Below are 25,215 nucleotides of genomic sequence, written 5' to 3' on the forward strand. Positions count from 1 at the left end.
ATAGGTACATGTATCATCTTTTTACTGAGGAAGCAGTAGAATTCTGCTCTGATGCAATTTCTCGCTATAATGTTTCAAACAATAAATGCTTATTAAATTATATGGATACATTATACATTTATTGCCTCATACTATTAAAATTACTGGCCTATCATAATTAGCCATTGATAGGCAAAAGAAAAAAAAGGGTCATTCAAATGTTAAGAAGTCATGTAACTTGGTAGATATAATTGAGTTCAGTTATATTTAATTTTTTTGTTGGACGCGTTTCCTGTATATTTCTCCTCTTAAATGCGCCGGAGTAGTTGTCGAATAAAATATTCTATGAGTAATACCGATGAAATTTCATCATCCTTCCCAAGAATCTGTTGAGTATTCTCAATATTAGTTACATAAATACAACTAGTTCACGAGTTCTTTCTCAGCATAATAATATATTTTGGTACTGAAAATACATGCCAGAAACTTCTAAATTGTAATGCCATTATGTTGATGTGCATGATTTATTTGAAATACTTGAGTTCACTCAGTTGTCAAGCAAGCTTGTGGCTTCTCCAAATATTGAATTTGGGCATTTATGGTAGTTAAGTCATGTATGATTCAACTCCTGTGCATATTTGCTGCCTTTATTTCATCAAATAATCTTGTCTGGCAACAAGTAATTGAGAGACTGAGTACAGGGGCTCTAAGGGTACATATATTTATGCTCTATCATGTATGGAATACATTGTGTAGTGTAATGACAAAATCTATGAGAAAATAATTTTGTAAATAATTATTTATGTGGCCGATATGTATTTGTAGCTGATTATGTACTTGGAAAGAAATTTATTTAATCTGATTATGAAATAGTCAAGACTGCAAGAGGTAAAATACATGTACACGTGGGTCGTCTGAAAAGTTTCCGACCTCAGAAATTTCAGAAAATATCAGAAAAAATGTCTTGTATCTTTGTTAGGTTGGAAACTTTTCAGACCACCTATGTATGATGATTATCCAAATTATCAGGCATAATCAAAAGAAAAAAAATCCAATTTAAAAGTTCAGATTATGAATCTGATTTGTTTTTAATCTCATCATTTTACAGCCCTGGCTGGCAATAGGTTTTGGAATCTGGGTTCAAATTCTGGTCCAGATGAATGATCTTTACTCTGAGGAATTCTCACGTCTAAGGGCTATTTATCATAGTGTGAAAATGCAGAAAACAAATTTAATTTGTATTGAGCTGTACTATATTTTGTACCGTTTTTACACCATGAGGGCCTAATAATTGAAAAAATGATAATTTTGTTCTCTGTATTAAAACATACCCATCATTTATGTATTTGAGCATTTTACCTTTTTATTTTGTTTCTTAGATAATAGCCTCAGTTAAAATATTTTAGATAAAAGCATGCACACAAAGTCAGCTCGGTGCATACTTAAATATGAATAGTGAGCTGTCATTAGATAACTATGTATCTTGCATAATTTCTGATGGCTGCCAAATTATGAAATGAAAATAAAGTTATGGACCACATACTATAATATACATTTAAGTTCATGAATTTCATTGGAGTCTAGGATTTAAGAGTGAAGTCCTTGTTGCTCGATATTAATGTTAATACATGAATAAGGACTAATCATGGATGTCTTTGTTGATTTCCTTTCTCAGGCCGGATCATTTAGGGATATGTGCGAGAAGCTGGATGTGGCACTGGCATCTCCGCATGTGGTTCGGATTGCCCGGACTGTGGCTTCAATGCTCTACCTGGTCCATTTGCATGCATGCTTTTACTATTTGTTCTCGACGTGGGAAGGAATTGCTTCCAATGGTTGGGTCTTCTCTGGCAAGGGAAATGCGTAAGTGTTCGCTTGAATGATACTCACCTGTATCGATGCCCTCATATAGAGGCTGTTTAAATGTTAAAACTGCCATTTAGACAATGTCTCATCTATGTTAAACTAGGGATGTATCACAGTGCTAACATTAATAGTAATATCATATTCCCAACATCACATGATAGAGTTTCAATAAAAATATGTTGGTCCTGAAGTTTAAATGAAGTGATGGGGCATTTTTTTCACTAAATGCTGTTATAACAATTTAGTAATCACCACTTTGAAAATGTTTTTGGGACATTTTAATGAGAGCATCATTTTTTACTAGGTACGCAGTACTTGTGAAAGTAATTTTTTTTGCGTAAAAAGCTTTTGGTCGTAAAAATTGGTGCAAAATCGTACATATGGAAATACTATTATCATTAAATACTTAGAATTCATTGCAGAAAATGGGAGTTCATAGGAGGCTTTTTCCTAACCTGTGCATGTCTTACACTGACTGCTCAGTGACAAATGTGGGATGGAGAGTTGGCATGGGCAGTATTAGGGAGAGGGGTGAGACAAGAATGTCCATTATCACCCATGCTTTACGGCATATATGTGGAGGAAATGGTGAAAGAAGTATGGGAAGAACTGGAGATAGGAATGAAAGTTGCTGGGCAATATATAAAATCAGTTTTTGGATTTTCAAGTTTAAGTTTGTCAGTCAGCCAAGGGGTTGCCAGCATTGCTGTGAGTGCATTGGAAAATCAGTGTGATGGATGAGGGATTAAAATCAATGCAAACAAGACAAAGATTATGTGGTTTACAAGAAAGAGTAAAGTTCAATAAAAAAAGAAAGGTGACGCTATAATAGGAGATACTAAACTAGAGGTGGAGAAACAGTTTACCTATCCTGGTTGTTTTTGGACCAAAATTGTCAAAGTAGTTGGGACAACAGAAGAAAAAAATGTGTTTGGTGAAGATGCTTTCCCAAGGAGGGCATTGATGACAGGGTAGGAAAGGCCAGTGATAACTTTGGTATACAGTATGGTTTTTTATGGCTTGAAAACTTGTGAATTATAGAAAAGTTGTAATAAGCAAGGTACTGGGCTAACAAATTCTAATTCACCAAGGCCTTCACAATAGGCAGAGACATATTAATTTTATGACTCTTTAAATTATGAAATTAGATACAAAATGAAACTTTAGGTAATCTTAAATTTTTTGAAGTTTTGAATATATATAGATATTTAATTTTTCTGAATTATAATAGACAGGAAATTCTTTGAATTTGCCCTGATTCATAATTTTTCTGGCTGCAATAAGATCATTCTTGAATTATTCTGCTAATTGTGATGGCCATTTTCTTTGAAAAATTATTATTGGTAATTATTTTCATTCAGTTATTCTATTTCATAGAAGCTCAAATACTGATTTGCTATATTTTATCTCCATATTTAAGATACCTAGGATATTCCTTAATTTCTCGTCAATTCTTGGAGTACCTAATCACTTTGTACTAGGCAGTAGTTAATGCTTTGAGATTTAAACTTAAACTAGCAGATGCAATTGGTTACAACATCAAAATGTCAAGGTTGGGACAAAGTCAGGACATTCATGTAATATGTAGTGTGAGTAACTGCCCATGAGTTTTCCCAGTTCACTCTAAATTTATTTCTTTCCCAAGGATTTCATATCTTACCATTAAACCACTGATCAGGGGTCTGAAGTAATGAGTTCTTAATTTGGTTTTTTTAGCAACAGCGGTTTGCTTGATTTCATGATGAAATCCAGCATTATGTTCAATAGGATGTGAATTTGTCTTATTTAGTTCAAGATTTAAACCATCTTATTTGATGTTTTTCAGGTACATCCGTTGCTTTTACTTTGCCACCAAGACGTCCACGTCAATAGGTAAAAATCCAAAGCCAGTAAATGAAGCAGAATACTTGTTCATGACCTGGAGCTGGCTCTCGGGAGTATTTATCTTTGCCATGCTTATTGGACAGGTAATGTGGATCTATTAGGTATCCTCTCAGGGGGCTAAACTGAATCAGAAGAAAACTTTAGGGAGATGGATTTTCACTTTGATTCGCTGTTTTTATCTTTCGGCAGATAAAAGACATTGTAGCAACTGCATCAAAGACGCGTTCAGAGTTCCAGCGCTTGTTAGACGAGACAATCCATTACATGCGACGCATTCACTTACCAGAGAATACCCAGAAGAGAGTGTTCCAATGGTTGACTCACACATGGGAACACCAGCAGGTCCTTGGTGAGTGAGCGACCAATACTTAAATCTTTGTTGTGTTTGGGCAAAATATGTGGAGTCTTGATCTTTTAAGGACCAGAATAATCACTCAGAAATACATAGCACACAATGAATGACCATCATGTTAAAAGATGAAGTGAAGTTGTGGTGTAGTTAATGTTAGATGGAAATTCAGCTGCACATCAAAGCCACTTTTTAGTACAGTGAAGAATGGAACTTAACATTAATATGAAAAGTATATACTTACATGAAATTAGACATTTGGTGCTCATGTTTAGGTGCTGTTCTCAGAAAGTGTTTTTTATCCTAATTTTGTAATTTAAGAATGGAATGAATGTCAATAAATGAATTACTATTTACAAATCAATATTATTCTAGATCTTTACACTAGAAACTGTGTGTTTTTACCCAGGAAATATTGCATCCAAACTCATGAATTTCCTTGTTTCACTCATTAATGTGTATTTGTCTCTGCTACCTAAGAAATTTTCTGTGTGATACGAAAGTACATAGTTCTCATTTCTGTAACGTTAAGGTGAACCAAATTCAGACTATCTGTGTGCTTACTGTGACTACTTTAGTGGGGAATGTATTTATTTTCATTGAGCTTATACCGCCCTTAAAATATATTATTTGCTCTAATTGTTGCTGAAATCATCATTCATCTCTTTTCATCATTCAACTCCATTCAGATGAGCTAGAGGTTTTGGAATGGCTGCCATCGAAACTTCGTGGTGATGTTGCCCTGGATGTCCATGAAGGCTCCTTGTCTAAGGTCCACCTTTTCCGTCACTGTGGGCACCAGCTTCTTCGACAGTTGGTGCTAAAACTTCGACCTGTGCTCTATTTACCTGGAGATTATGTTTGCAGAAAAGTAAGTGGAAGTTGTTTCATATATTTTATTCACATTTTCCTCCTGTTATGTCTTGGTCATGAATTACACAAATGAAAAATGAACCCTTGATTCTGCCTATTCAAATCCCTAATCTCTCTTAATTTGTTGCTATTGTCTTAACCCTTAACATAAAAGCAGTTACATATAAGCATTTACATGTTATGTAGCAGTTGATGGTTAGTAGTAGTGCTTAATTTCCTTGTCTAACGAGTAAAATGAATAATTCATTCCTTGATAATAAGTGGGGTTGTTGAGTTGAGCGTTGAACCTTTGACTTTCTGGGAATACTCCTTTTTGAAGATGGTAAGTGGTGATCTCTGTTCTTTCATGGCACTCTTTAATGGACTGGGGGCCTTTCTCTGCAAGTACTCTGTTCTGTCATTATATCAATGTTCCCTGAGATGGATTCCCAAGTTTTCAAAGCATTTCTAGGGGTTATAACTAAAAATAAATCATTGTATCCTTCAATGTTTTTAATCTTCAATCACTAAATATTTTCACTCTTCAAGGTGGCATCACATACACCCTTTGCATAATGTTGAGTTCAGTGTGATTCCTATAGCATCATGTGTAAACTGAGATTCCCTGTAAATATATGTATAAATATTAACCTCAGTTGTTTTCTATACATTTCAAGAGTGCATGTTTACCAATCTATTTTTAACAGTAGAAATATGTTTCCCATGGCACCCACCCTCCACAATATATGATCACCAGCCCAAGGCATGTGATTATTTCTTATTATTAATTCTTGTGATTATTTGTTAATCTGTTTATGCCCATGTAGGTCAGAAGATAAAATTTGGTCTAAGAACTTGAGAAATGATTCGTGGAAGGCTAATTGAAAGAGTTTGAATTGGGATAAGATTATTTTCAAATCTGTGCTATTCCCTTGAACTCTACCAGCTGGCCCTTGTTAGCTTAAAGGTGGATGGGGATGAGGAGTGGTTTAATATTACTGAAATGTGTGCCTTAAGATGATATATGTGAAAGATTTTGTACAGGGAGTCAAATAATTCGAGTTATAGAGCTCAAAAAAACTTGTGTTGATTTACAAGATATTTATATTTCTTGGAAACGACAAATGTCGCAAGGAAACTATCTGGTAAAATACTACAAACATGTGAACTTAATGCACTTAAAGGATTAGTACAAGATGATCTCCACCTCATGAATAGATGGACCAAATGAGTCTGAAGTGAAGACTGTGGTTTACTTTAAAATTTTCTTTGGAGACAGTGGACAAATGATTATCCTACCTGGTTGCATTTAGGGACTGGTTATTTTATTATGCATATGTATTTTGAATTGATGTTAATTTCAACAAAGAATTTATGGTGAATGCAGGGAAGTGTTTTTAACATAACACCATCACTCAATGGGTTCAGATGCCTTTCCAGCCGCCTCACTGAGGAACAGACGCTGCGTGGATTACCTTTCGTCTGGTTTGTAACCTTCGACCTGTCTGTCATGGGTGACCCTACCTGCAGTAATTATCACTGTTCCTATCAGTAGAGCTCTAGGGGTCATGGAACATACAAGCCCTTCCACCATATCAAGATTGTAGTCCATGGGTGGGAAAAAAATAGCATTCATGACACAAAAATATTTCTGCATACTGGAAAGCAATCAACAATAAAATCTTTTATAGTTCCTTTTTGAAGACTGCGATGAACACATTTAAGTTCGGTTAATAGGTGATTATAGAACTTGCAGTCAACATATGGTGGACTATTGATCAATAAGGAAAGATTGAGGGGCCCAGCTGTAAAATAATGCTTTCTTCCAGTGTTGTTGGTATCTATATCCTTGTGCAATGTCATATCAATGATAAAATGCTGTTATTTTACATGCATAATAGCATAGTGAATAAAAATGCAGTTAAGCATGAGAACTTTCAGATATATTAATAACTCCACTGCTGGTGTATTTGTTAAAATGAACCAAAATTATTGCAGCCCACTATTGTATTTTGAACAACCTTGAGTTCAAATTGGAGTGTCCCCAACAATAATGCCATAATTCATTCTACTAAAAATACATGAGTAATGTGCTCATAGCTTTTGCTTCTTACTTTCAGTACTTCCAACGACTAACATTTTGGTTGGTCATAGGAAGTATTCTTCCAAAACTATAACAGCTAGAGGCAATGCAAACACAAGAAATCAAGTGTTGTTTTCGATTAAAAGTTTACTTAATGTGTAAATGCAAAAATTTAGAAACTGAGAAATAAGAAGTAATTTCCTATCTAATTTCAATAGGGAGGAGGGTGTGATTTTTTTCAGGTGTGGTTGAAATGAAATGAAATCAGAAATTGCTATTAAGTGTGACTTTATCATCAATATAGCATGATACCATATCATTGATTTCGTATGCCATATTTTGTTTGATACCATACTAATAGACATTTCATCATTTCCTTTCAATGCCACTTAAAGTTTTCTGGTTTGTCATCATTTGGACTCCATGTACCTTCTCTTTTAAGAATCATCATAATCTTGAATGTTCAGATTTGATAATCCTTATGAGTCGCAGACTATTTACCTACCATTGTGAGCTTCTAGTGTCACTGCTATTTCAAATTCTAATGCTTATCTTTATAAAATTCCTCCTCCTTTATCAACTTCGGCCATTTACTGTATTAGTTTTGTTTATTGCTTTCTCTGGGCTCATAAACTATTGGAATTTGTGTATGAAAAGAAAGAAATGTCCGCTTTCATTTTAAACTCTGGACATTTTATAATGAACAGAGCAAAAACACAATGAACAATGTAAATGCAAATAAACAGTTTAAAAATATGTATTATTTTCAAATCCTTGGGACAGTGTACTGAACATGGTCATTCTCATTTTGCAGGGTGAAGTGGGCAAGGAAATGTACATAATCAAAGCTGGCATAGTTGAAGTGGTTGGTGCCAAGAAGACAGGGGATGGAGGTGAGGGATTTGAGGTGCTGGCAACATTGACAGAGGGCTCCGTCTTTGGAGAGATCAGCCTGCTGGACATTGGTGGGGGGAACAAGAGGACGGCTGATGTCAGGTTCGAATTGCATTTGATACTGTCGTTTGGGATCTCTGATAAGAGCATCCGCTGCCAATCTTATATCATTCATGCCACTCACTCAGCTGATGAAATTCTCTCGTGAGAGCTGATGTCATCATAGTACTTGTAATCATTAGAAGTGCAGTAAAGTTTAGCAGTAAAACCTACATTACCATGTAAACCTTAACATGTATTCGGTCAGAAGTTAATGATATAAATTAATGCATCTAAAACATGTACTTAAGGAATTCTTGGTATTCATTATTTGAGGAATTTTTTTGAAGCTAAAATTTTGAATATATATTCTGGATTTTCAAAGTTCATGGTCATGCCACCAGGGTTAAGCAGGCCACAAATTCTAACTGTAAAACATTGTTGTCGCCCACAATTCTTTTTAGGACACTTTACAGTCAGATAGTTAAAGAGTTTTGCTCCTAAAACCCCCTGATATATGCTGAATGGCAGCTCATAATGTATGATGTAAATATTATTATTAATATTGGTATTATACCATTTAAGGACATCTGACACTTGCCTAACGTTCTCCCCTATCTCACAGTCTTCAATATGTCACTGCCAATCAAAAAGTTCTGCATCCATTTTTCCTGTCTCCTTTTGATTTTTCCGAACAATTCTCTCTCCACCACAGCCATTACTAGTGCTTCCTCAGCTGTTTTCCTCTCTGTCCACTGAACCTTCTCCATTACTCTCCACACCAACATTTCAAAAAGGAAAACAATTCCAAAGAAAAACAAAACAGGAATAGGATAGAGATGTTGGATAAAATGAAGGGAGGAAAGAAGTATACAAAGATGAAGAGGGACATGATGTAGAGTAGGATCTTGGGTTGTGTTTAGTTGAGGGAGAGACGAGAGAATGGTTTGTTAGATTGTGTCCATCCAAAGCCTACTTTAACCTATAATAATAATGATTTAATGATGAAGTACACGTGATGTATTGACCCTGGAGGCTGGAGAGGGCTTCCTCTAGATGGATCTGCACAGTGGACTTTTAAGAAGGGCAGAGGGAGGGACTTAAACTCATGTCAGATGTACACCTTTTTTTTCAATAGCAGTATCTGTGAAGAAAGAAGTTGTGTATATTGCAAGAATTTATATGATATATATATATTCCAGAGACTACTGGAGTCATTACCAACTTCATTCAATCGAATCATAATTGTGAATATAAATCTAACAATGCCTACATTTTTAATATCATGTGTGTTGAAATGAGCTTTTGAGTATGCTTTCACATTTTCATTTGCTCTTAGAGTCAGATTCAGCACCATCTCTCTTTTTGATATTTTCCAGGTCCAAAGGTTTTGCAACGTTGTTTGTTCTGAGTAAGGCAGATCTGAGAGAAGCTCTTGAACATCATCCAGAGGCCAAACAAGTACTGAAAGAAAAAGCCAGGTTGGTCTGCATTGCATTAGTTTTGCTGTGATTTTGAATGGCATAGCTCTTGATATGGTTTTATCTATTGTTAATTTTTCCCGTCTTGAGCTCCAGGGACTCATGGCATTCTTAGCATTTGAATTGAGGTAGGAATGGAGCACAAACAAAGCAATCCAACAAGCATTGAAATTATGAGAGAGCTTTAACAAATAGCTATATTTAATCAGTGGCATAGCCTGGGTGAAATGGTTTCAGGGAGAAGAAAATCGAACTGTTGCTATTGAATAATGAAAAAAATGGACCACATCATCAACATCGTGCTAGAACTATCCCAAGTTAAAAAAATCCTTACTGACACTGCATCATCATTCATGTATCCAAATCGTTAAAAGGGGCCTTTCTAATTACTGGACACATTCATACAGATTGTTTAAACAAAGGAAATCATAGTTTAAATGAAACATCACTAGCCGTAAATAATTTTTTCAGGATGAAAACAGGGATGAAATATGCACAATACTACTGTCATCAATGAATTGTGAAATAAAACAGTGGCGAGAGTTAGTGAGATGCAACACAATCATAATGTAATCGTCATCCATGGCACCTATTATGCCAAGAAATGTCCCCTCCAATAAATGCTGAAAGTCAGCAGCTCTGGGGATCAGACTTAAGAGGTTGGAGGGACTGCCCTTTCTCTCCTTCTGTGCCAATGCCACTGCTTTCTGCCAATATCAATGTTTTTTGCTTATTTTTGACCTCAACTGCATAGTTACCTCTCCCTCGTTTTTTCCAAATTTTGATTGGAAAGCTGGGAGACTGCATTCAGAGGAATAAGATACACTTTAATATTTGGAAAGCATGAAAAATGGAAGTGTGTGACAAAGTAATAATGTAGATAAATTGGTTCTGTAATGAGTTATTTCACATTCTCTAAGCCTAGGGCATTGCATATTCAGTCATAGATTTTGAAAAAAAAATCAACTGCTGGTGTTTAAGTGGGTCATGGGGAAATTTATGTTTTTAAGTGTTTGATGCTGTTAGCTTGCAACTGGATGTTTTGCTTTTGTAGTCAGTTGATGCGTGAGAATGCTGACAGGGAGAAAAAAATGAAGATGGAAGAGAAGGAAGTGGATATGGTCATCATTAAACCAGATCCAAACCGGCCCCCCACGCCAAAACTTATCGACACTGTGATTCAGGTAAGTGTTTCAAAATTGTGAAGTGATTTCCTGATTTTTTTTTCAAGATTTTTGAGCCATACGTGCTCACATCCATGTAAGTACAGGCATATAAACGGAATGCAAAGAAGGTGAGAGTTTCCAGAGTAGAGGTGAGTTCAAAGGAGTGAATATGATCTCAGGATACTTTGGCTCATTGCCAATTTAATGCTGTAGGCAAAGTATGAGAAATGGTTATAATAAAATAACTACTTTTCATACCTTGACGAAAATATTCATTTAGGTTATAAAATTAACTCTTGATTAAATAAGATTTTAACCTAAATTTAAAAATCTGGTATGACTTAGTATCTTTCATGTTTGCTGGTAAATGGTTATAAATTTTAATGCCAGTATAAAAGGGTCCTTTTTGAAAAAAAGAAGTGGAATGCTGTATTACATGCGCCTTTTTTCGTTTTCTTGTGGCATAATCATGGGTACTGTCATTTTTTTTAAATAGACACATGTTTTCTTGAACTTACGCACTGGTATGTGTAAAAAAATATACTTGTTACTTGTAGGATTTCAAGATTTATTAATAATAATAATCCATTTTATTTGTCCAGCGATCAAGTAGTTCCAACTGGTACACTTGATATTTGACACGTCAGGGGAAAGTGACAAAATACATTCATGAATACAAGACACATATCAGGCATAATCAAGAAATTCAGCAATTGAATGAAACATTTTTAATTTTAAGAACCTAAGTAGATTGACTTTAAATGCAGCCACACTTTTATGGGCCTTAAATCTCAGCTGGTAGTTTATTACAAAGTTGAAGGCCCATAAAATTTGGGCCCATAAAATTAAATGAGTTCTACATGATTCTTCACAGGGATAGGCTGTTCCTATCCCTATGCCATCAGTGTTGCCCCAGGAAGATCAAGTAGTCAAGTTTCGTCGTCGTCGATCTGTAATATTTTACATTACTGCAAGATCTGGATTGTCCATTCTTGTTCATGAAAGTGCTCATAACAATGGGATCAATAGTAGACTCGATAGTCCTAATCTGACATTGGCAGGTAACACAGAGTCGTCATTTAAAAATATTTTCCTCTGTCATAACTTAAAGAGAAATTTTCCAAATTAATTAATTGAATAAATAAAAGAAGCGCTGAAAAAACATGATGTCCTACCTCAACATATAAACTGAAAGTTGTAAAAATGTCATAAAATGTCTCATGATAATTTTGGAGACAGGAAGCCAAGGCTAGAACTCCTTGTGTCAAAGAAACAAAATCATTTGCTAAAAGCTCAGCTTAAAGACCAAAGCTTATGGCACTGTTCCAGCAGGCTAGTTTTAGATAAAAGATTTGGAATTTCTGAAGAGCACATGGTTTGTATAATAGGTATCAGAAAAGTTTTCTTTTCTTTGCTACAATACATTAAATTCTTCAAAGTACATCCCTTGAGCATCGACATGCTTTTGCCAGCGCTGTTATCTTATCATTGTCAATACGATCTGCGATCATGTGAACCCTTAAACGATGGTCTGAATTCAGTACCTCATGGACATGTCGGGAAAGGTTTGTTATGGATACATTTTATAAAAACATTGTATATACAGTTGTGGTGCACACATTAGGTAGTCTTCCGGTTAAAGACATCCAACTTCTGGGATTCAAGATAAAATACTGTTTACAATGAAATGTTTGTCAGGAGTGTACAAAAGGGATGAGAACCCATGATGTGGGAAAGGCATGGCTGTGTAGGCCCAGCAAATGTATTTTTGACAGGCTTAAAAGGCTTCTCATCTCTTTTCATCTCTCTCTCGTCCTCACACTTCTCATTGCCCAAAGATTTTTGAGTTCCTTTATACCAGTAAAATCCCCAGTCATATGGTGGCTACTCAATAAAGAGTGTTTACACATTATTTTATTCACATAATTTATTGCAAAAATATGTAGAATTTGTGTGTTGTTTGTTAGCTTGAATTGTAAGTTGGATATTGTAGTAAGTTTAATTGGTTTAACTCCAATATCATTGGCGGCTATCGCAATTTGATATGTGTTCATGAATGGCAATTATGGAAGTAACATGCAATGAGAAATACACTGCATTTTGCTTTCACCTGAACAAATTGTGTGCCAAGGCCTGTGTAATCTTACAGGAGGCTTATGAATGGCCAGTTCTCTCCAAATAGAACAGCTAGAAGATGATTAAAAAGGGCTGGCCCATCAGTGTGAAAAGATGGTGAACCCAGAACTTCAGTCACTGTACCTACAGAAGTAAACCTTTATCATAGAAGTAAATCTGTTGCAATTTTTAGAGAATATCATTGAATAATGTTTAAAGATCATCAGTAATGTTAAAAATTTTATTGGTTGGGAACCACCAGCATTGGTAACTGAAAAATTTCTTGTGAAAAGTGTAAAAGTTTAGTTGTGGGCTTTATAAAACGTGCTGTAAAAGACCTTAGCCCCAGGTGATTTTTTCCCATTCATTGTTGTGAAGAAACACCTATGTGGGAAGTGTTTTTCAACATAAGCCAATCAAAGGCAAACAAAATGTTTTGATTTGTAACAGCTTCCACTAATACAATATGTACTGGAGCCAAATCAACAAAATATTCATTGCATTTACATTATATAAAGGTAACAATACAGTATAAAATCAATTGTTTGTACCCAAAATTATGCAAATAATCAAATTTTTGACCACTCTTAATTGAATAGAACTCTCTGATTGAAGACTTCTGTTCACCTGGATTGCTAATTGCAATAGGGTAGGAATAGTAATTCACCCTCCATGGTGATTTCACGTAAGGATATGATCAAATTATATTCCAAATTCATCTGGCTGTACTTTTGGCATATTTTTAATAGCAACACTGTTAATGATAAAGATTACCACTAGAAATTACATTCATTTAGTTGTATTTGAGCCACTTTGAAATGCATCAGTGAGTGAATGTTGCTGCAGATGAATCTCCATATGCATAAAATACATTGAATTAATATGTTCATCAATTAAGAATTGTTTTACTCATACTTTTTTTATAACTCTGACAGGCTGTTGGAACCAATTCAAAAGCTGCCCAGCTTCTGATGTACGGATCAAAGGCTGTGACCTGGGAAAACAATGATTCTGCAGTTGGCCATGCTGACCAGACCTGTAATGTCGTGACTGTAAATAGGGAGCCCATAGGAAACCCTATACCATGGACCGAACCTAGGGAGCATGGGGTGTTTGGTGACGTTAATCCATTGCCAAACGTGGATGAGGTTGCCAGACCAGCAAGGTATGGGACACATATTCCAAGTCCTCATGAAATTACAGAGACTGATGCCAGCAAAGGGTTGAGCAACACTGCAGATGGCATTGCATCTGTTCCCAGTGGAAGGAACAAATTCAACAGCAAAAAGAATGGGCCGAGGAATGTGTTTGAGGGTGATGTGACCGTTCATCAGAGGATGGGGTGATTATGCAATCCCATTGGGTTGTTATTTTCTCTGCCACCTCATCATCTTAAACCCACATAAAAGTTTTCCAACACTTAAACCAAAGCTCCCGTTTGGTTCCTTGAGCCTTGGCGTGAACCTTAAATATGCACTCGGTCTTGCATTCGAGTATGATATTATTATTGAAAGAAATAATGGCAAATGCTTTGAATATTCAAATGAAGTATGTTTTATTTTCCAGGACTAAATTTATTTAAATACAAACAATACCTTCATTCTTCAAAAGAAATAATTACAATGCCGTTTCCTTGAAAATTTAGAAGGGTGAAAATATTACAAATTCTCTCCTTCTATGAGAAAAGCAGTTTAAGGGGTACTTGTGCAATATAGAAAGAGGAGGGTTCGCTGTTAAATTTACCATTTCCATTGTAGGAAAACAGATTTTGAATAATTAACATCTGCAGAGCTGAATAACGAGCAGTGTGGGTCAGTGCAAAAATCAATATAGGGAATGATGATTAAGAGTTTTTCAGAATTTAGCATTTTCTATCCATTGATTAAGAATCTTAAATATTTTCAAATTGTTTATTTTGATTTTTGGCGTATATTTATGATATTGGCACAGGCCATGTCATGAAAGAGTTTAAATCAAGGCAGTGGTGTCAAATTCTGATGTCAACTGAGATTTTTCCCTGTGGAATATTTATCTCTCTGTGCAAAACAGCCAGTATTTGATGAATAATATATTGAAGTGCCCTGCAAAAGTTTAATATATCCTTCAATATTCAAAAGTAAAGCTTAAGACCTAAAGGTCTCTCATTTCACAATTCCAGCTCTGCCCAGCATCCTGCAGTAGTTAAAGCTTTTGACTATGTTGAATTGAAAGCACTCTGAATGTGGATACTCTAATATTAGTTTTTAGCCTTTTCTATAGATGCATAAATGATGTTCTAAGTGAAATAATCATTTTGATACCAAACCAAAAACCTAGTTGACAATCTATGGCAACCTATTTTATTTACCCATGGTGTTGGCAAAATAAATGTCAATGAATAAGCAGTAATCTTCAAGTATGGTTGCACTCTTTGAGTAATTATGCAAGTATTCAAGGAAATATGTGAAGCATTCACTTGAGTGATCCCAAGGGCTATGTTACTTAACTAATGAACTCCAAAGAATTTTTTGTATAGTGCCCTTGGATAACAAGGGCATTAAATGATATTACCAGTCCTAATTATTTATGAGGTATCAACTAGAATAGTTCGCAGAGATTGTGTGATCATCATGATAAGACCAAATAGACTGAGGCGTAATATTTGACTGGCCTGCACAAAGTATTGCCTTAAATAAATTATAATATCCAAATCATAGCTCTATGTTTTCCTACATGGTTGCATAGCTCCCCTGGAAGCATCTAGGGAAAGGAGATGTCTTTGAGGTTAGGCTCATAGTGTCAATAGATTATTTCTGTAAGGTTACCATGTTAAGGCTCCATCTAAAGCCCTTGGCTACAATTCTAACAATTTGCGAATACTGGAGGAAGAACATTTCTCTTCACTGCTTTAATTACAATGTCTCAGGTGAGGAACAGAGAAATCCAAAGTTGGTGACTGGTTTGCCAACATTATTTATGTCAATCACAATTATATCATGTGAGCCATCTTTTTTCTTCCAGCTGCATTTTGTACGCAGTGTTGAATTCTATAAGAAATCTTAAGCTATCAACTAACATGAACAGTCCACTAAATGAAGGACATAATGTATTTTTGCAGTGGAAAAATACATTGTGTTCTTCATTTAATGAACATGAACTTCCACAAAGTTGAGCCAGAAACCATCGAATACGATGTAAACAGTCACTGGACAGTAAATGTAAGGCGTTTAGCAGATCTTTTTATATTCCATCCCTATTCATAAAAAATACACCTTATGAACTGATGACATTTGAACTTTTAGTTGCATACACATTGTTCAGCGTAAATATGTAATGCAAAGACCCACAAGTAAACTCTCCCTGACCTGGAGAAGTGATTGGTGATGTAAGGATTTTGATGTGTACCTATCTTTTACCTCTCACTTTTCAACTGTGCCATGATTTAAAAGGCTTCCAAAGTAATGGGTAGGTAGAGCAGTATTTTGGAGTAAATAATGCCATAAAAATAAAGGGCCAATTTCAAAACATTATTAAAGATTAAATATTTAATGGGTAGAGGAAAATACAAGTTTGCAATCGCAATTTCCATTAATGAAATAGAGTTGATCTTTTTCTGTGAATTGACAGATTCATCAGTGCTTCCATTTTTTTCTTATCAGATCCTTTGGGTCTTCATTGATTTTCAGTCAATCCGGAAAACTTTCTACTGTGATTCTTATTTGGAACATTCCTTCTGTTTTTATATTGTTTGTCTATGTGGATAACGCTATAAGGTGAAGTTTCTCTCTCAATTTTGAATTTATTATACGAATTTTTAGGTACACACAGCATTTGAGGTTATCTCCTTGACAGTGGCATAAAATGCCCCATGCTTGTGTTAGTGTCACAATGGCTCATTCATAATAATCTGCCTGAGCATGTCACATGAAGGGAGAAATGGAGTCCAGGAAGAGAGAGGGGAGACTAGTAGAAAGATGACATGCTCCATCACTAATTGTTTGTTTTGGCGATTCAGAGTGTAGAATGTTGTTTATCGAGGGGCATGCATTGTGTGGAGGCATTAGTAAGTGATGCCAGTAAACTCACTTATTCAGTACAGGGAGGAAACTTGCCTCCCTCAACTTCCTCTCTCCTTTATTTTTGCCTCCTCTGGAAATATCCTCTTCATAATGACATTCTCCCCTCCCATGGAGCCAACAAACCAAGATCACCACCTTCCCTATTCCCAGACATTTAATGAAGCTATCTATCCTCTTATCTATGTCTTCGCTCACCACATAATGTTTATGTGTCGAGTATTCATTGAATGTTTTCCAAATAATTTTATAGCTATTTTACACACTGTCCCTCCATTTTCTGAAATTTGTTTGAAGTAAACATGAATAAAACTTCTCGGACATCAGCATGCAGTAAGTTGTACACTTGTGTTGTAATTAAATGGAGCTGTGCTCTCAAAGGTTCATCATTGAGAATTTTTTCTTCTTTAGTGCTATTGTATGCATATAAATTACCCATGTAAATCAATTGAGTGTACAAGGAACGATTTTTCTAATAGGTTTATATCATTAGCCACTAGAATTGCAGCGGCAGGGGGGAATGGGAATGGATGTGAGGAGAGGGAATACCTCTTACCAAGACCAATGATTGATCTCCCTATTGGATAGTGGAACATTAGATAATTTGTACTTGATAGTTTTTAATTTTTAATTGCATATGTCTCTTCCTATTTGCTTGTGTAACGAGTATGAGTATTACATTTCAGGGAAAAACTGAAATTTTGGGATATTCATCCTAAAGTAGAACATATGCATGATTGTAAAAGGTACACCATATTTGATGTTGCATAGGATGCACTTGCGCATGAGATGCATCCTTTATATCTCCCCTTCCTTACTATCTTCCTTTACATAAGACCTTTTTTATACACTTTTTAAGAAAAAAATTTGTACATTTTTCATGAATTTCCAGAATGATTTGTTGTACTGATTTTATGATTATATATATATATATATATATATATTTTTTTTTTTTTAAGGTAATCTACCGGTTAAGGTAGGTTTTTCGATGGACACAACTACCAAACAAATATTTTGTGACTACTAACAAAACACAACCCTAAATTCTACTCTACACCAGGTCCCTCTTCATCTCTGAGTACTTTCTTCCGCCCTTCATCCCGTCCAACATCCCTATCCTCTTCCTTCCCTTTCCTCTTTTGCCCAACATTCTACCCTCTATCACAGTCTTCAACATCCCACTGCCGGTCAACACCCCCTTCATCCACTTTTCCTGCCTCCATAGGATTTCTCCCAACAAACCCCTCTCTTCGCCCACCATACCAAGTACTTCCTCATTTGTTTTCTTCTCTGTCCATTTCACCTTCTCCATTCTTCTCCACACCCACATTTCAAAAGCCTCCAGTCTACGTCTATCCTCCTGCTTCAATGACCACGTTTCCGCGCCGTACATAGCTACGCTCCATATCAAAGTTTTTACGAGTCTTTTCTTAACATCCTTACTCAAAGTCCCCGTCATCAACTCCCTCCTCCTCGTGAAAGCCTCTTTGCCTAGCGCAATTCTTCTCCTTACGTCCCTACTACTTTGACCGTGTTGGTCCAAAACACTACCGAGATACGTAAACTGTTCTACCTGCTCTAGTTTTTGCCCTCCTATTTTAATGTTAAGCTTGGCCTTTTTCTTTCTAGAAAATCGCATAACCTTTGTTTTCTTAATATTGATTCTCATCCCATTGCTGTCGCACTGAATTTCCAATTCACTCAGCAATGCTTGCAGCCCCTTGGCTGACTGACAAACTAAAGCTTGGTCATCAGCAAACCTAACTGATTTTACGAATTCACCGCCCACTTTCATTCCTACCTCGAGTTCTTCCCATGCCTCTTTAATCATTTCCTCTGCATACAGGTTGAACAGCAACGGTGATAATGGGCAACCCTGCCTTACACCCCTTCCTAACACTGCCCATCCTGACTCCCCGTTTCCCACCCGCACCTGAGCAGTCTGAGACATGTACAGGTTGCGGATTAGCCTCCTTTCCCTCCAATCTATTCCTATTTTCTGCAGAATACTCATTAGTTTTTCCCAATTCACTCTATCAAACGCTTTTTCGAAATCTACGAAACAGGCAAATACCTCCTGGTTGTGTTCTATATTCCTCTCGATTAATAATCTCATTACTGCAATGGCATCACGTGTACCTCTCCCCTTCCTAAACCCAAACTGATCATCCCCTAAGTAATCATTTGCCCTACTCTCTATCCTTTTGTTTATGATCCTGAGAACAACTTTAGCTGCGTGGGATATCAAACTAATTGTCCTATAGTCCTCACATGACGTGGCCTTTACCTTTTTCGGAATCGGAACTAAAAGTGCTCTCACAAAGTCTTCCGGCCAGATTCCCTCCTGATAAATGCTACGGATCAGCCCATATAGCCTCTTCCTCCCACATTTTCCTAAGCATTTTAAAAGTTCCACGGGAATGTTATCTACCCCCATGGCCTTATTTAGTTTCATCTCCCTTAATGCCCTTTCTATCTCATTGTCTAGTATTCCTGGACCTAAGCTGTCTGGGGATCGAGATGGTGCGGGGGCTAACGTACTGGCTTCCCACCCTGAGGGCGCGGGTTCAAATCCCGGCGGTGTTGAATATTTTTCAGAGGTATCTCGATCCCTACTTGAGGTGCTTTGTGGAGGGCACTTTGAGTGAGTACGCCGTCCGTCGGATGGGACGTTAAACTGCGGACCCCTTGGCGCCTTTCGTAAAGAGTAGGCTAATGCCGACGCCGGGTTTCTCTCCACCCTTCATCCTTTCCTGTCCATCCCCTATGGCGCAAATGACCTTAGCTGTCGGTCGCCTCCCCTTAAAACTACTACTACTACCCTAAGCTGTCTTCCTCTACGTCATTTTCTTTTTCAATGTCTAACTGTGTTGGTCTGAGTTCTTTACTATACAGTTCTTCTATATACTCCTTCCATATCTCTTGGATCTTTCCTGCATCAACTATTACCTTACCCGCCTTATCTCTAACTATTAGCATAGCTCTTCCTTTCTTACTTCCCGATAACGATTTAACTTTGCTGTACAGCGCACCGATTTCACCCTTCCTCTGGAGACTTTCCATATCCTCGCACTGCGTCTTCCACCATGCGTCTTTTGCCTTATTTGTTGCCCGCCTCAATTTATTGTTCAATTCTTTGTACTTCATTTTGCCTAATTCTGTATTTATATTCTTCCATTTTCGCCGCTCATCCATCTTTGTAATCATCTCATCCGTGATCCATGGTTTCCTAGTCCTTTTAGCATTAACGGTTCCAATAGTGTCTTTTGCGGCTTTAGACAACCCTTTCTTGATCATTTGCCATTTTTCTTCTATAGTACTAAGCCCTCTACCATCCTCCATGATTTTCTCTACCGCCTGTTTGTATTCCTTCCTTTTCAACCCATTTAATGCTTCTACATTCCATTTTCTAACTCGCCGCCCCTGCCTTATCTTTTTGAAACGTACGCTACATTTCATAACAACTAAATTGTGGTCTGAGTCCGCATCCGCTCCCGGGAAGCTGTGGGAATTTATCACACTGTTCCTAAACCTGTGTCTAACCAGGATATAATCTAGCTGATATCTTCCTGAGTCACCTGGCATTTTCCATGTATACCTGCGTCTTTTGTGGTGTCTAAACCAAGTGTTGGTGATGACTAACCCCTGTTTTCCGCAGAACTCAACTGCTTTCTCCCCGCGGTCATTCCTCGTGCCTAAACCGTAGTCCACCACCTAAGCACCATCTCTTCCTTCGCCTACCGTCGCATTCCAATCCCCCATCACTATCAAATGTTTCCCTGCAGGAACACACGCGATCATGTCCTCTAACTGATCGTATATCTTATCGACCTCTTCTTCCTTATGGTTGCTCGGTGGCATGTATACCCGAATAATAACTAAGTTCGTCGGTTCTGCTTTTATCTCCACTAGTAGTATTCTATCCGTTACCTGCTCTATGTTGACTACGCTTCTTCCTACCTCTTCATTTAATACTATGGCAACCCCTCGTTGGCTCTCGTCCCCACCGCTGTATATTATTCTATACTTATCACTCCAGTAATCCCCGCTATCTTTCCATCTCACCTCACATAGACCTAAAATATCTATATTTCCCCTTTCCATCTCTCGCTTAACATTCTCCATTCTCCTCTTTCCCTGTCCTCATCATTGTCCTAACATTCCACGTTCCTATTCTAACTAATTTTGTCTTCTTCTCCTGCGTCTTCTGTCCTGCTGCTGCTGGTTTTCCCTTGCAAGGGTTTCGTGGGATGATGACCGCGGAAGCCTTGCCTCCCCCGCTGCCGGGCACGACACACGGCCGATTGGGCCGAGCCCCGTGGTTGCCAGGACTCAAAATATCTCTATTGTCCATCATATTTTTCTAGGGAATGATAATTGAGGTGGTTTCCCGTTGCCTTCCTCAATAGTGTTTTTAACATGACACCATCATTTACTGGCCGCCCCACTGGGGTCAGACGCCATTGCAGCCGCCTCACTGAGGAACAGACGCTGCGTGGACTACCTTTCGTCTGGCTCCTAACCTTCGACCTATCTGGCATGGGTGACCCTACCGGGAGCAATCATTATTACTCCCGCCAGCACAGCTCTAGGGGTCATCGGAACGCACAAGCCCTTCCACCACGTCAAGGTTGTAGTCCGGGGAGGGGATATATATATATATATATATATATATATATATATATATATATATATATATATATATATATATATATATATATATATATATATATATTTATATATATTTATATATAAATGTCTATGAAAATCTCATAAGGGAATATTTCAGCCTTTTTATTGCCTATCTCAAAACCTAAAAAATCAACCCCGTAGCCAAATGAAGAATCATTTGGAAGCCTCTTCTTCAGAAACTAAGCGTTCCTACAACCAATCATCCTCTGTGCCATTAAGTAAGTGCATTAATATTTTCACTCCTCTCAATTGATTTAACAAATTTCACATTTCATAGCATCCCATGAAGTTTGACTCATTCACATATCTTTGAAATGCTAGGCTTCCTCCTCCTTCCTGAAGGTGTCACCTCAAAATATGTAGACTGAATTCATCTGTTTCATATCTCCTTCATTATTCCTATAAATGGCTTTTTGTGCTGAAAAAACTCAAGGTTGAAGCTGGCTCATTCGACAACTTGGAATTACAGCTATTTTTGAGTTTACAGGTTGATTTTATTTTTCACAGCTTCTGTTCCGTGACTTTTGAAACTGATTGCATACTAGCAAGACAGGTTTCAGGGTGCCAAGACCACACTTTGCCTATCCACAACTTCATCACCCTTTTATCAGTTCAATCCTTAGGATGAATGTGCTCAAACGCACCTGTAGGCAGGTATTCCCTGGGTAAGGTTTAATTTTGAAAATCAAAAGGGGAGGCAGTTGTGTTCTATCATCACAGCAAGACAAAATGACTGTGTGATATGTTTTCTCATGCCCAGAAGTTCAAACAATAACACTTTTTGTACCTTTGGGATCTAATATTTCATTTGAGGGCACATCTAACATCTGTGGGACTTCTTCCGTGTTTCATATTTGACAAAGTTCAAAATTTTGAAATTTCACAAATCTCTCTTTCTATTGAATCAATCACTAATTTGTGCTACTCTTATTCTCTTGTCTTCATATGCTGTTGGCATCTTCTGTGGTATTTTAGTTTTAGTTCTTTTGTGTAGGTCATTTCCCTATGTCAATCTGGGACAACATGATGTTGATTGCTTGTTGAATATTCATTTTTATGGAAACTGAAAATCTTAATATTCTGTGGTCTGTTATCCAAGATTTTAATTCTTCTTCTAGTTCCAGCCATTTAGCAATGCCAACTCAGAGGTCGTTTACTATGCATAGCTTTTTCTAGGTCCGCTTCCTGTCTTTATTAAGTTCTTATCAACTTTTCAGTTGGTGCTGATCTGAAAAACCTTTCTTCTACCATTTCCTTGATCTTTGACATACATAATCACTTGTAGCTTGAATGAAATGCCATAGCAGAAAACCGTGTTGTTTTTGGGCAATTCTCTGCCACAAAATCCACACATCTGCCGCAGTCAACATGAAAATGACTTTTATGATCTGTAAAAAAATATTTAATTTAAAAATGCTTTTAGATACTTGAACTAAAGGTAACACCCTTCTGTTTGTATGTTTTTGTTGATGAGTGAATGAAATGAGTGTGATTACCCATGATTGCACAAATACATTGGGCTCATGGCTATCCAGCTATGGCCATTCTGCCTACTTTCTCACCCCAACCCCCTCATATTTTGGATGATAAACTCACCTACAAGAGTAAAAAATATGACTGATAGGGCTTTACTGAAACTCATGCAGTGATGAAGAATGCAGGTTTACTGCCAGGGCTCCCTTTTCTTGAAGTTAGGATAAAAACCATTCACATTTGATCGGGAATACTGGATATAATCAGCTTTGCCTAGTTAAATAATATATACACGTAAATACTGGAGAAATCGTAACTTAAGATATGAGTGAATCTGAACTCATTTTACTTGAATTCTTCCTCTCTTGGTTGTTGAATAAAAAATACATCACTCAAGTTATTATTTTTACAGAAAATAAAAAAAAAATATGGAAATATTTATTAGAACCTACTTTTTTGCAAAAAGAAAAAAAATGCCATTGAATAATTAAAAATATGTGTTAATATAAAGCAAAAGTTTTAGGCACAAATTTCAACTTGTTATTTTGACTAATTGTGCTTAAGTGCCTTAGCACATTGTATATTTTAGCTATATTTTGAGGAAGAAAAACAGTGCATCCTATGCACCAGTAACTACTCATTTGCATTGATGTCTATCATTGAATCACAAACAGATGATCATCCATGGAATTGGAAGGAAAATATTCTCATTCTCAGAGTTGAATCTCCCAATTTTTTCTTAAATGATGGTTTAATTCTAGTGGTTAGATGTCCCTGCAATTTTTGTGATCAAAGATTTTCTACAGCTATAAAGATCATTACTGTTGAATCAGTGAAGAAACTTTAATATAACACAATTCTGATGGATTAGTATATCTAAGAGTGCACAAAGTGAAACCATCCCTGGAACTTAAAACTCCAATTAATTTAAGTGATTGGATGTTTTTCAAACATTTCCTAGTTTTTCAAGGACTAAAATGCAAAAAGCTTGAATTTTCTTTCTTCCCGTGATTGGAATTATTGTGACTGATTTTTGTCACTTATTGATTTCAATTCAATCCTTAACATAGGAAGTTAATTTGCATATTATTTATGCCAGTATATTCTCAGAAGTATTTGGACTGTCTGACCTTGACTTGTAGTAATTTTTCTGCATATTTTTAACATTATGAAAAGTGATTCCAGATTTTTTATGCTGCAAAATTCTCTGAAATAAATAATTTGCTTGCCATCTGCAGTGAAACACTAGTATTAGTCAGAATGAACAGAAATGAAATATATAATATAGCGAAGATAAATACCTGTCCTCTATTGACTTGTAATTGTTTGGGAAGGGAATAAAAGATGTTTGCTTCTGATATATTTTAACCATTCATGGAAGGTGCAATTTGCTTAATGTATCTCAACCAATACAGCAGTAAAATTGTTTTCATATGTACTAAGTTTTTTTTCTTTTAGATTTGTGCATTATATTTTTGAGTGTTCTTTTAAAGGTTTCACGACTTCCTTTGTGGAGGCTGAAAAATATTATTGAAAGTCAAATGTGTGCTGAAACAAATATAATGGCTTCTATTACTGTTAATGAGTGTTTTATGTGTCACTGCTTTGGCTTAAAGTTCATTGATTATGACAGGTCGGCATGGGGTGGGCCCTAGCTAATCAGCCACCAGCTTTAATAGTGACTAGAAGCACACTTTTAACGACTCTATGCTGAAGCTGGCTGCTGACTGGATGGAGGCAATGCACCCTCAACAGATTTGTAATAATCAGCACTCCAACCAGTATGCATTGATATTTGAACACGAGAACTTTGAGCTGCAGTGATTCTTTGAATTGATCAAAAATGGAAAATTTACGTGTGCATAGTCGTATAGTGAACTGCTGCATCGCACATTATTTTTATAGAATTCCTTGTGATATTAAGTGTCTTAAGGTATTTGTTAAAAAATTGATGTCATTTAAGCTAAAGTTTATGACCATGTTTATTTTGTATAACTATATGGAATCATTTTATGAATGTTGACTGTTGTACTGAAATGCTTATGTTTTTACCCTGAGGTCACTATATAAGTGTCACTGTATAAAGTTATATAAGTGTCGGGAAGTGGTGTTTGTTGTCTTGTCACCTTTGTCACAGAAGTGTCAGCTTCAATTATTTATTTGTGATGGTAAATTTTCAATGGCACTTCTGATCTCATCCAAAGAAATTGTATGTGAATGCAAGCAAGATGATTATGTAGTGCTTGATGTTTGCAAGTGATATTAAACTGTGAATTTGTCAAAATTA

At 36.5% G+C, this 25,215-nt stretch overlaps 1 protein-coding gene across 2 annotated transcripts in view; it reads left to right on the forward strand.

The window, feature by feature from the left end:
- The window catches only part of CngB (Cyclic nucleotide-gated ion channel subunit B), a 33,240-nt gene extending 8,025 nt beyond the window's left edge, over window positions 1–25,215 (forward strand). For both annotated transcript variants that reach the window (XM_071592061.1, XM_071592062.1), the window contains exons 7-15: window positions 1,655–1,842; window positions 3,671–3,812; window positions 3,919–4,078; window positions 4,768–4,949; window positions 7,828–8,009; window positions 9,326–9,427; window positions 10,482–10,611; window positions 13,644–13,873; window positions 24,562–25,215. In XM_071592061.1, coding sequence (XP_071448162.1) covers window positions 1,655–1,842; window positions 3,671–3,812; window positions 3,919–4,078; window positions 4,768–4,949; window positions 7,828–8,009; window positions 9,326–9,427; window positions 10,482–10,611; window positions 13,644–13,873; window positions 24,562–24,583 — 1,338 coding nt within the window. In that variant the 3' untranslated portion in view covers window positions 24,584–25,215. The remainder of the gene's footprint in view (window positions 1–1,654; window positions 1,843–3,670; window positions 3,813–3,918; window positions 4,079–4,767; window positions 4,950–7,827; window positions 8,010–9,325; window positions 9,428–10,481; window positions 10,612–13,643; window positions 13,874–24,561) is intronic.

Source organism: Hetaerina americana, unplaced genomic scaffold (genome assembly GCF_022747635.1).
Source record: "Hetaerina americana unplaced genomic scaffold, ioHetAmer1.1.p SCAF_5, whole genome shotgun sequence".
Classification (NCBI taxonomy): domain Eukaryota; kingdom Metazoa; phylum Arthropoda; class Insecta; order Odonata; family Calopterygidae; genus Hetaerina; species Hetaerina americana.